The sequence below is a fragment of the Neolamprologus multifasciatus genome, chromosome 14, assembly GCF_963576455.1.
Source record: "Neolamprologus multifasciatus chromosome 14, fNeoMul1.2, whole genome shotgun sequence".
Taxonomy (NCBI): Eukaryota; Metazoa; Chordata; class Actinopteri; order Cichliformes; family Cichlidae; genus Neolamprologus; species Neolamprologus multifasciatus.
The window spans coordinates 9,482,587-9,494,646 of record NC_140452.1 but is presented as its reverse complement, the minus strand read 5'-3'; the positions used below and the strand labels follow the sequence as shown (position 1 = coordinate 9,494,646).

At 40.3% G+C, this 12,060-nt stretch overlaps 1 protein-coding gene across 1 annotated transcript in view; it reads right to left on the bottom strand.

Annotated features, from left to right (window-relative positions):
• The window catches only part of rtn4rl1b (reticulon 4 receptor-like 1b), a 152,430-nt gene that overhangs the window by 2,820 nt on the left and 137,550 nt on the right, over positions 1 to 12,060 (bottom strand). Inside the window, exon 2 of the mRNA XM_085131676.1 lies at positions 7 to 458. Coding sequence (XP_084987802.1) covers positions 7 to 458 — 452 coding nt within the window. The remainder of the gene's footprint in view (positions 1 to 6; positions 459 to 12,060) is intronic.

Genomic DNA, 12,060 nt, shown 5'->3' with positions numbered 1-12,060 from the left:
GTATACCTGCAAGTAGAGATACTGAAGATTTCTGAGACCTTGGAAAATGTTATTTGGAAGTGAACCGAGTCCACAACGGTACAAGTGAAGTGCGTTGAGCCGACTCAGCCCGTGAAAAGTGTCTTCAGCCAAGGACCGCAAGTGGCGGTTATCTCCTAGATCCAGCTCCTCCAGCAATGTGAAGCCATGAAAGGTCGATGGCTCAATGTACGTAATATTGTTGGAGTAGATCCAGAGAGTGACGGTGTTGGCGCTGAAGTGTCCTCGTAGCAAGCGATGGATCTTGTTGTTCTGTAAGAAGATGCGCTCGCTGTCGGGAGGAATTCCATCAGGTACCGACAGGAAGTTGTGGGCTTGACAGGAGACGGTGCTGGGTGCAGTGTAGCAGATACAGTGACGGGGGCAGGACCAAGAAAACTCAAGCCCACAGAGAACCAGCAGGAACTCCAGTCCACAGCCTGCAGTTAGAACACACACACGTACAAAGAAACACAACAAGGAAAAATTAAATAACTGCAACTTGTGACTTAGAACCTCTGTATTTAGTTCAGTACTTAACCTCTTAAGCCCCAACGCCCCCTGATACGGGGGCAAAAAGCAGGAGATCAGGTAGGCTTGGGGCTTAAGAGGTTAAAAAACTTAAATACTGCATATAAAACCATCAGCTTTGGGTGTAAACCATTACAAAGTAATGCAATACTGTAATCACATTATATTTTTCAGCAAGACAGTAAAGGTCCTGTTTCGACCTTTAATATATCTGTAGAATAAATGGCTGGCAATCTACAACATACTGCTTGTCATATTTCATCGTGGACCAAAAGGCTGGTCATTCAAACAGACAAACATTGCTATCTCTATATCCACACCAGTTGTCTGGGTAAAAAATAGCATCATATTGAAGTTATACAACACAGGCAACGAAAAAATAACACAGAATCTGTGATTTTTCCACTGTTTCATCATCTGTTTCTGTGCCAGTCAAAGACATGTGTAGCTCATCCTAAGTCCATTATGTGCTTTGTTTTAACACTGCGCTTACATCAGCTCTCTGATTGCTTCACTCGTGGCACTGAGTGTGTACGCATATGGACCTTCTCGCTCACAGTTTGCAGCCCAAATCAGATAAGTTTGTTTAGGCCCGCAATGAGGAGTCTATTAAAGACGGCAAACAATAACACCTGCTCCACTGAGTCACAAGATGCCTCAGTGAAGCTGACTGAATCTCTGGTGCAACACTTGTCTGATTCGACACATAAGCAGCTAGTTCAGAAATGACGCTTTCCAATTCTCTCCCACCTTTGGGAGATATGCTATCAAGAGTCCACTCCCTTTGCTGAGCCCACTGGCATTTCTTTGCATCGAGCGCAGGCTGTGATCAGTCACTTTGTGTTGTTAAATGGGGTGTGGAATGCTTATTTAAACTTGTAGTAAGCTACTCTGGGGCGCTTTCTGATCAGTGACATGATTCCTGCAATCCTTGAGATGGGAGATGTGACTTATCTGCGGTCTCATCTAAAATGAACACAACTCACAGCCTGTCATGAAGGTTCCATCTGAAAACCCCTGGCTGTCTTCTACCCAGTTTATTATTCACAGCATAGTGGAGCTGTGATTCACTGCCTCTAATCGATATGCCTCTGTTGCCTTTTAACTCGCCCTATAATCCTGGGTCTTTTATGCTGGAAATTCAGGGGCAGAATTACTCTCTACCAAGAGACGGGGCTATTTATCTGAATGTATTTTCTTGCCAAACTGTGGCTAAGCTGTGACATTCAGCGTCTGACTCCACTGACCTTTAACAGTAATTCTCTGTGTCTAGTTGCAGAGCCGAAGCATGGAGCGGTGTGTCACCTGAACACAAGTGTGCTCTCTCGGGCACGGATCTAATCCTATTTGTTGAGCTCTGCCACTGGGCAACAATGGAAATGCATGCATCCTCCTGAACCAGAAATGTGCTCACTAAATGAGGTGATTCTTCACAGCTGAACACAGTCAAAAGGTTGAGTGTAAGAGCGTGTTTCTGTGTGCTGGTATACAGGCGAATATAATTTTAGAGACCCAAACATGCCGTGAGATAACTTCAACAAACCTAATCTTTTTTTAGACTTGTGATGTTACTGTCATGACCTGCATCAGGGCTACCGGATTTTTAACAAAATCAATAACAAACAAGAGAACTGTCCCACTAATTTGTCACTCTGCAGGCTTTTTTATACCTCAATTTTTTCTCTCTACTTTCAATTTCTGTGGCCATGTATCAAGCGTGGCACCCGCTGACTGAGTAAATAGGGGAAAATGTTTTGCATTACCATTGGGAACATAAAGGTTTGCTTTATTTATCCGACAAATAAGACAAGACAGTAAATTCTCCAGCCACGCTTTCAGGAAAATTTGCATTACGCAGGAACAAGCGCAAACTTGAGATGCGGCCTTCTAATCATTTCATTTGGTATGGGTGTCACATTTTATTAGTAAATTGACCTTTACAGAAGACACATTTTGAGGAAGAACGCACACAATAAAACAAATGTCATCCTCTTAATGCTTTTATATTCGTTCTCAGATTAGATACTTATTTCACTAGGCTCGCTGCAGGAATTCATCCAAGGGATTCTATTTTTCATAAAACCGATCTTATCACTCAAATAACTATTTTCTGAGGCCTTAAACTATTTCCATTAACACCTTACTTCATGCATGTCTTCAGCTAAATTGTCTGAGCAGTCCAAAGACAGTGATAGGTCTGATACACGGGGAAAGCGAGGGGATGAGAATGTAGATGCTGCCTTGATAGGGAGACAATTTGAATCAGTAATCTGCTAATCATGTTGGACACATAAGGATGCGCCTCCTCGCCTCTCACTCTCCTCAGCTTGTCGGGACAAAGTAATAGATTCTTTACCCTGCCCTAAAATGGATGTTTCTTTATTTCTTTACCACTTTGCAGAAAAAGGTGCAATGTTTATTCCTCCCCTATGAATAAAATGTTTTAATGTCAGCCCAGATGAGGCTTTAAATTACATGAACATACTGTATAATGTGGATGCCCTTTTGATGGTGAAACAATCTGGCATAATCTGTTCTCCATGCATATTTAGGTTCTGGGGAGCTCCAAACACCTTTTTCAGTGTTTCCAGTTACGCTCAGGGCATTTGTGCTTTGTTTTGCAGCCGCCGTAACGTGCATCTCCACTATTTCCACTGGAGACTTTAATACCTGCCAGCTCAGTGATCTCTACATGCATTGTACTTGCGCCACTAAACGCTACGTGAAATACAGATGGAAATATAATTGCACACAGGGACTGATTCACACAATGCCACATCAGATAACACGTGTAGCCGGTTCAGCGACATGGCAGATCATGTCAGCATGACAAGCATAAAAGGCTGAATTACTCTTGCTTATAGAGATTTTCAATAGGGAGACTGGTTTTCAGCACAGAGGAACAAATAAGCATTATGTGGGAATGCTGACGTTAAATGTAAAAAAATTAGTCTTTATCATAACTGCATTGTGTGCTCACACAATAAGCCTTTCAGCTCATATTGTATTATATAAATAGCTTTTGGGCATGACAGTGCATATATATGCCAATAGTGCCTATTGGAATTTGGCAGAAAAAAGGCGAAGCTCTGAAAGCGAGATAATGTGTTTTTGGAAAAGGAAAAAGCACAGCTATTTCTGGTAGGAGTCTGGCCCGTCTATTAACACTTCACTTTGCATCACAGGTCTTTCACCTTCCAGTTTTCCCATAAAGTTTCCCACTGATGAGAAAAGGTATCGATAGCTCTTTACAGAGACAATCACTTTTGACCCCTTGACCATCGTCATCATCAAGTTCCTTTTTTTTTTATTTTTTTTGAGGGTTAGAAATAGAAAAAGATAAATGAATGAATAAAACAGAATGGGACGGGTCCCTTGCCAGACAATGAGAAGTGACTGTGTAGAATATCAATGAAACGTAGTTCACACTAGCTTTGCCCTCATGAATAACACATCTTTGCTAATAGGAGAGAAATGGTATGTCTGTAAAGCCGTGAGACTCTGCCCATCATTAGACTGGACAAACTCAATTTCCTGTCTCTCTCCAAAGACCCTGATAAGCTCTCTGGTGTTTTTGCATCTACTATTGGCTGGTTCTAAATAATGTCTCAGCTCACTTAGTACTCAAAACATGTTTGCAATCATGGTCATGCATACAGTGGTCAATAATTCTAAGTCAGTGCACTGGACTGTTGAATAAATGATCACATCTTGTTATATATGTGTGTGTGTTTTTCCTAGATGGTTTGACTTGCAAACATTAAACAATTTTAACAAGAGTCTTAAGTCACAAGGCCGCAGTGAAACTTAACCTCTTTAAATTGTGTTTTTGCATTCAATTGTTTCTCTTCGTATTAACTTACATAAGCCTTTCATAGCAAGCAGAACGTCAGCTCCTGACATTTTCAGTGTGGGTCAGTGATTGCATATTTATTTTAATTAGCAATGTTGGAACAAAAGCACACATGCAAGTATTTACTGTTCAAGGAAAAAGAAACAGCCGTAATGGCACAAAAATTATACTTTCACTCAAGCTCTTTCTCATTAGCATTTTTAAAGTATTTCTCTGTTGACTTGTTAAAAGCACTGATTACTGCCATTATTCTCTGACTGAACAGCAAACTCACACATGAACGCCCCTGCCAACAGCTATGACCGACAACACTTGCCGGGGAATATTTGTTTTTTTTCTCTATTTTACAGTTGACTGCAAAATGTTATAGATTTTGTCTCGTTTGCCGTTTCCCGACCCCACTGCAGGCAATATTGCCTCATAAGGTTGCATGACTATTCTTCTGGTGAATGAAATAAAAATGGGTGAGAACAGTGACCCATTTTGACAGTGACAGTGACATGACAGTGAATGCTGCAGACCTTTTAGAAATGTAGCAGAATATAATTGTTTTTTTTGTTTTTTTTTGCAGAAATACAGAGTATCGCCATGATAATCCTCTGGTGGAGAGGTATCAACAAACTGAGGGATCTTTTCCTGTCTGTGTGTGAGGAGAATATTAACTGCATAAGATTTTATGCAGGAAATCAATTAGTTTTTACCTTAATTCACCTCATCACTTCATATAATGAGACTTTAGGAGTGTCGGGATCTTCATAAAATATTCAGAGGACTAAGTTAAATTCCACAAGTTGTTTTTCAGAGCAGCAGGGCTCTTGCTGTTGATTTACATTTGGTTGTTCTTTTCCATGTTTTATTCCTGTGATTTGTTCCATGCATATCAACACAGTGTGTGCTGTGAAGCTGTAAGCTGTCAACAGTCTTCCACAGTGTGACCGCTTCCTGCACATTAATTATAATTTGATCACTCTTCTGTCTGCTTGGCTTCTTTTCAAGGGACAGAATGGCTTCATGTTTCTGATTACATCCCTGCCAAGAGAGAAGAACAGTAAAAGTATAGAGAGCAGGTGAGAACTGAAGCCCAGTCACATAGCAGGCTGGCACAAGCTGCCAAGTTATGTCAGGGTTATACAGACCATTGTATTTCCCACTTGACTGATATTTATAACTTGCCAAGTGCTATATTATGGCTGCTTGGTGTTGTTAACAGTACTGGCAGGTCAGTTGTGTGGCCCTTGATAGATCTATAAAACAATGACAGAGGCCTCTCTTACTCTTACTCCCTGCTGCAGACAGCTGCAACTGAGAATGTTGGGTAGAAGCTACACAGCACACCAGCACATAAAAAAAGGAGCAGACAAACCAGAGGGAAGTTAAACATAAAGTAGGCAGACATTGTACGAGTGACAACAGTGTTTCTCAGTTCAGAGGTCCTAAAAATAACTCCTCTAAACAAGCGACATCTTACGGCGCATGTATAGACTAACGGAAAAGATTTGTGGAGAGTGTTTGAGTATATAAAGTTTGTGTATTTCAAAGACGGAATTTGGAGATGCTGAAGAAGCCAGGCAAAGAGGAGCAAGGCTGATGGCTGAGCTATCCACAGATGTTTAATACCAACATGTTAATTAACTGACTTAAGAGTTGGACTCTAAACAGCATCTGTACCTCCTGCTCTTTTACACTTCACACCTTCAGATTATTCTCTTAAAAATCCACTGATGCCATACATCATGCATGTATGCACAGCTGCAAATGCATACATACACTTGTGCATGCATACAGCACGTACACACCGTCCATGCGTATTCTTATACAGGCACACTAGCCAAAAATCACGACTGTTGACAGCAACACTATCAGCCACCAACTACTTTCATTTATCACGACAGCACAAAGCAAAATGATTCAAATATATTGCACTCCCTGTGGCGATATTGCACTGCACTGCCCAAACTAAATTAATGGTTCTGCCAAACCTATATAAATCATCCAAAGCATATCCATATGTAGTTCACAAACTGTAGTTCTATTAAAGTGATAGCATTTATAACACAATTCCCGTTGGTGGAATGGCTAATAATTATCCTTTATATTGGCTCTCAGAGGTGTTTACAGGCTTTAACTCTAGAAATGCCGAGAAATCTTTACAGTGTGATTTGTAGTATAAATGGATATGAATGGATATCTAGACCTCTTCAGTCTTATTTCACAAGATACTGAAATTTTTATTTCTGAATGAAAGTACAGCTGTACATATGAGATCCCAGAGAGGAAGACCTTTTTAATTAATTTAAAGCTTTCTTTACCATGTCGTCATAAACAACGATGTTAGTCAGTATAACCAAAAAATATTGCATCATTGATTTTACTGTTAATAAGACAACAAAACTTTTCTTAATAACACAGAGATAATCTGTGTAAATAAGCCCATTGTTTTTAGTAATAACAGAATGAATGATATTACAGCGCCTTGAGACAACTGTTGTTGTGATTTGGTGCTATATAAGTAAAATTTGCTGTGAACTGAATCAAATAATTTTGTTTACTTAAAGTAGTACTTCTTACCTTATGTCAGTGGTTCCCAAACTTTTTTTGCTGGGCCCCCCTTGTTTTACAAGAAAAATGTTTGCGCGCATGCACGCACGAACACATCCACACACCAACCACACACACCCATATTTTGCTCCAGTGCGGTTTATTTCACACCTCAAACATTTAGTAAACAATTAAGCAAATACAAGTAATCTGCAATAAATTACAGGTAGTAAGGAAATAAACTACTAAGTCTTTTACGCTAAGTCCACACCTACACGGGTATTTTTGAACACGCAGCTGTTTCGTCCACGTAAACGGCGTTTCCAATCACCGAGAACGGAGATTTTTTTAAAACTCTTTTTTTGCGTTTACTGGACGAGGAATATAGAGTTCTTCACGCAATGTCAAAGGTATGTGCCTTTTTTCATGTCACGCTGTGTGCACGTTATTGTTTACATGAGATGAATTGCAGAATGGCAGATAGAGACGAAATACTGTTAATCTGACTGTCTGCAGGTTTTACACACTTACATATACACGCAGTTACTGTCCCTCCATTTAGAAAGGCAGAGGCGTCATGGTGTAATTATTTTACATGTAGTTGTTTTTTTTTCCTGTGTAATAATATTCAACATTGCTATCAATACATTTTTCAAAAAATCCCTCTGTAAAATGGGTTCAAAAACATAAACAACTGTTGGATGCTGTTTGTCCGTGATTTGAACCGAGGGAACAAATCGTGGCAGGATCAGCCTGATGTTATTTGTATCCCGCTGTAACTTTACTGTATAAAGAGCTAACATCTCCAAAATGTCAGGAGTAGTTAGTCATTACAACAAGTGTTTGTGAACTACAAATCAAGAATGTGGGATACTGTTTGTCCATGATTTAAACAGCCCAGCGCTGCTCCCAACGAAGGGAAAACCAACCCTGCAGGGAGACCTACCTCGGCACTTGTGCAGGTGAAACCAAAGGGAAGATGTGCTTCACCATATTTTCTAGTCTTTGGCTTAGAATGAAGTTGGTTTGGAAACATATTCAGCTATGCTTCATCTCCTGCTTTGCTTGTATTGTTTGCAAGCGTTATTTATTTTATTTTTTTTCCCCTTTTCATGCCGCGCCCCCCCTGCAATGGCTCTGCGCCCCCCCCTAGGGGGCGGGCCCCACACTTTGGGAACGTCTGCCTTATGTTATTTTATCAGCTAAAATAGTCTTACAAAGCTCTGAGAAGTTTGGTATAATATAATAGATGATTAAAAGAACATCAGAAAGTAATACTAGATGAATGCCAGTGGGGAAGAGATTCATAACAATCAACAGCATTACTGGATTTACATTTTCCAATCTCACATTGTTTTGTTTGTGTGTTCCTCAATTTAAAAATGACATTCTCATAAACTTCCAGACTGGATGCTGTTTTTGATTTTGCCTCAGTGGGACCAATCTGGAAAAGCAGTTACACTGGATGTTGTCTGGACATGCCCAAGAAGAGGGTCTTGAATGTGAGAATAGCCAAACTGAAGTAATTGAAGGTTTTTTTTATTCTAGTTGATCTCCTCTCAAAACGTTTTGATCACACCTAACATTTTTCCTAAAGGCAAGCAAACAAACATAACCAAAGCATTAGCGGTGATACAGTGACTTTATGTACTTATGTTCCACGGGGAACTACACAAGCCGGGGAACGTCCGAGATCGAGAACCACATGCCAGTCTCCGATACAGATTTTGTACCTAAAAACGGAGCTACTCAAAAGAAAACAATACTTTGCAACATATGCAAGAAAACTATTCCTGCTAAAGGTGAAAACAACAAACTTGTTTCAGTATTTGAGGATAATACACAGCACTGAGAACAACCAGGCTATGAAGGTATTTGAGGAGATACTAACAGCTGGTGATGTGCAATCCAAAAGTAAATAAATTACTAACTTTGCTGGAGAAATAGGGAGGTTGATGCAAATTACTGAAGTAGTTACATGATAACACTTTGAGCACTGGGCACTAGTTAAAAACTTTGACCCAAAACACAACATGTATCATTTCTTAGTTTTATTATGTGACAAGATCGTGCAACTATTTTAAGTCACTTTTGTCCTCATTAAAGTAAAGTGTTAAGCAGTTATGTCAAAGGAGCTTGCAAAGAAAAGCGTCTGGACTTCTTTAAGTTACTTGAAGACGTTTCACCTCTCATCCGAGAAGCTTCTTCAGTTCTAAGGTCAAATGGTGGAGAGTCCCAGATATAAACCTAGTGGGAGTATCCCCCCACAGAGGGACAAAAGGACCCCCTGATGATCCTCTAATCGCCTGAGCCAAGGTGTGGAATTGGGTGTGGTCCCAATCAGCCAGAGTTTCGGGTGAGTTCATTGTGAAACCTGGCCCCACCTTATCATGCGAATTCCTGAGGTCAGATGGCCCAGGGTGTGAGTGGGCGTTAAGGCGTCTGGGAAGGGATCTCAAAACTGGATTATAGATGGCAGAGAGTTGGTGTCGTAAACCTTAAACCTTAAAGAAGTCCAGACGCTTTTCTTTGCAAGCTCCTTTGACTACGATGACCTGGATGACTGAGAACCTTCACAGACACCTAAGCAGTTATGTGTTTACTTAAAATTTCCACTGAAAACACAACCTTGGCAACTTTTGTTATTTGGCTTATGCTGTGTCACTGTATAAATGCTGTATCACTACAATTGCACTATAATGCTGCTGCTGGCAAATTGTGGCAGTAGATTCTCACTTTGAACAGGCTAGTCCATCATCAATGACAGCATCTCATTGGAAAAGAAGGATGGAAAGCGCCCCTCATTTTGTTTGCACTAATCAATGCTACAGGCTGCAAGCTGCAATCACTGATAAAACATTGTCATAAATATAATTATTGCAAATTTTCTTTCATTATCGTAAGTATATTTTGAGTTGGAAGAGTGGATCTAAATTAATTTAAATTATGATTATTATTATTATTATTATTATTTCTCTTTGATTAAACAAATAGATAAAATAGTTGGCTTTTTAAAAATAAATGCACCAAGCAATTAAAGCTTAGCATACACAGGCTCTATAACACTCCTTCCAACATTTCCTGTGCCGCACACTTAATAATTCTTTGCAGAGTTTTTTGCTGACTTTATAGCTTCTAACAGCTGACTGGATGGATGTCAGTCAGCCTGGCTGGTCCAGTTGCTGTGTCTTGTTCAATCATGCGCATGTATGTCAGTGACAGAGTGCAGCATAGCCAATCATTGCATGTCTTTGTCAGAGTGACAACTCGGCTGTAGCGATACTGTGTGACAGTGAGGCGGCAGATGCAGAAGGAGCAAATGACAAAAGAGTCTCGAACAATAACTTAATCTGCCGACTCCATCTAATTTAAGAAAGATGTAATTGGAGAAGTGGGAGGTTGTTTTTAAAGAGTGCCAGTGCACATGGGAAAACATGTCTACAGGACTTGCAGTTACTCTGTGTACCGGAGGACTTGCTTACAAGCCTTGTGTCAGCAAGCATCTCCCCAATGAAGAAACTGAACAAGGCATTGAGTCATTACCAGCTCCAGGGCTGATGCTCTTTAACTGACCCTGTGCTTTGATGTTTCTCTAGAAGGGGAATGCAAAGTATTGAAATTTCCCCGTGGAGTTAATAAATTAACACAGTGCTTAGAGGGCCTTCAAGGTGGCTGCAGTTAAACCTTTACTCAAAAAGCCATCTCTAGACCCAGCAGTCTTAGCTAATTATAGGCCAATCTCCAACCTTCCTTTCATATCAAAAATCCTTGAAAGAGTAGTTGTCAAACAGCTAACAGATCATCTGCAGAGGAATGGTTTATTTGAAGAGTTTCAGTCAGGTTTCAGAGTTCATCACAGCACAGAAACAGCTTTATTGAAGGTTACAAATGATCTTCTTATGGCCTCTGACAGTGGACTCATCTCTGTGCTTGTCCTTCTTGACCTTAGTGCAGCATTCGATACTGTTGACCATAATATTCTATTAGAGCGATTAGAACATGCTGTAGGTATTACAGGTATTGCACTGCAGTGGTTTGTATCATATCTATCTAATAGACTCCAATTTGTGCATGTAAATGGAGAGTCCTCTTCACACACTGAGGTTAATTATGGAGTTCCACAGGGTTCGGTGCTAGGACCAATTCTGTTTACATTATACATGCTTCCCCTAGGCAGCATCATTAGAAGACATAGCATACATTTTCACTGCTATGCAGATGACACCCAGCTCTATCTGTCCATGAAGCCAGATAACACACACCAATTAGTTAAACTGCAGGAATGTCTTAAAGACATAAAGACTTGGATGGCCACTAACTTTCTGCTTCTTAACTCAGATAAAACTGAGGTCATTGTACTCGGCGCTGAAAAGCTTAGAAATATGGTATCTAACCAGATTCTTACTCTGGATGGCATTACCTTGGCCTCCAGTAACACTGTGAGGAACCTTGGAGTCATTTTTGACCAGGATATGTCCTTCAACGCACATATTAAACAAATATGTAAGACTGCGTTCTTCCATTTGCGCAACATCTCTAAAATTAGAAATATCCTGTCTCAGAGTGACGCTGAAAAACTAGTTCATGCATTTATTACTTCCAGGCTAGACTACTGCAATTCATTATTATCAGGATGTCCAAAAAACTCACTGAAAAGCCTTCAGTTAATCCAAAATGCTGCAGCAAGAGTACTGACAGGGACTAGAAGGAGAGAGCATATTTCTCCTGTTTTGGCTTCCCTTCATTGGCTTCCTGTTAAATCCAGAATTGAATTCAAAATCCTGCTCCTCACATACAAGGTCTTAAATAATCAGGCCCCATCTTATCTTAATGACCTTGTAGTACCATATCACCCTATTAGAGCACTTCGCTCCCGCTCTGCAGGCCTACTTGTTGTTCCTAGAGTATTTAAAAGTAGAATGGGAGGGAGAGCCTTCAGTTTTCAGGCCCCTCTTCTGTGGAACCAGCTTCCAGTTTGGATTCAGGAGACAGACACTATCTCTACTTTTAAGATTAGGCTTAAAACCTTCCTTTTTGCTAAAGCATATAGTTAGGGCTGGACCAGGTGACCCTGAATCCTCCCTTAGTTATGCTGCAATAGATGTAGGCTGCCGGGGGAT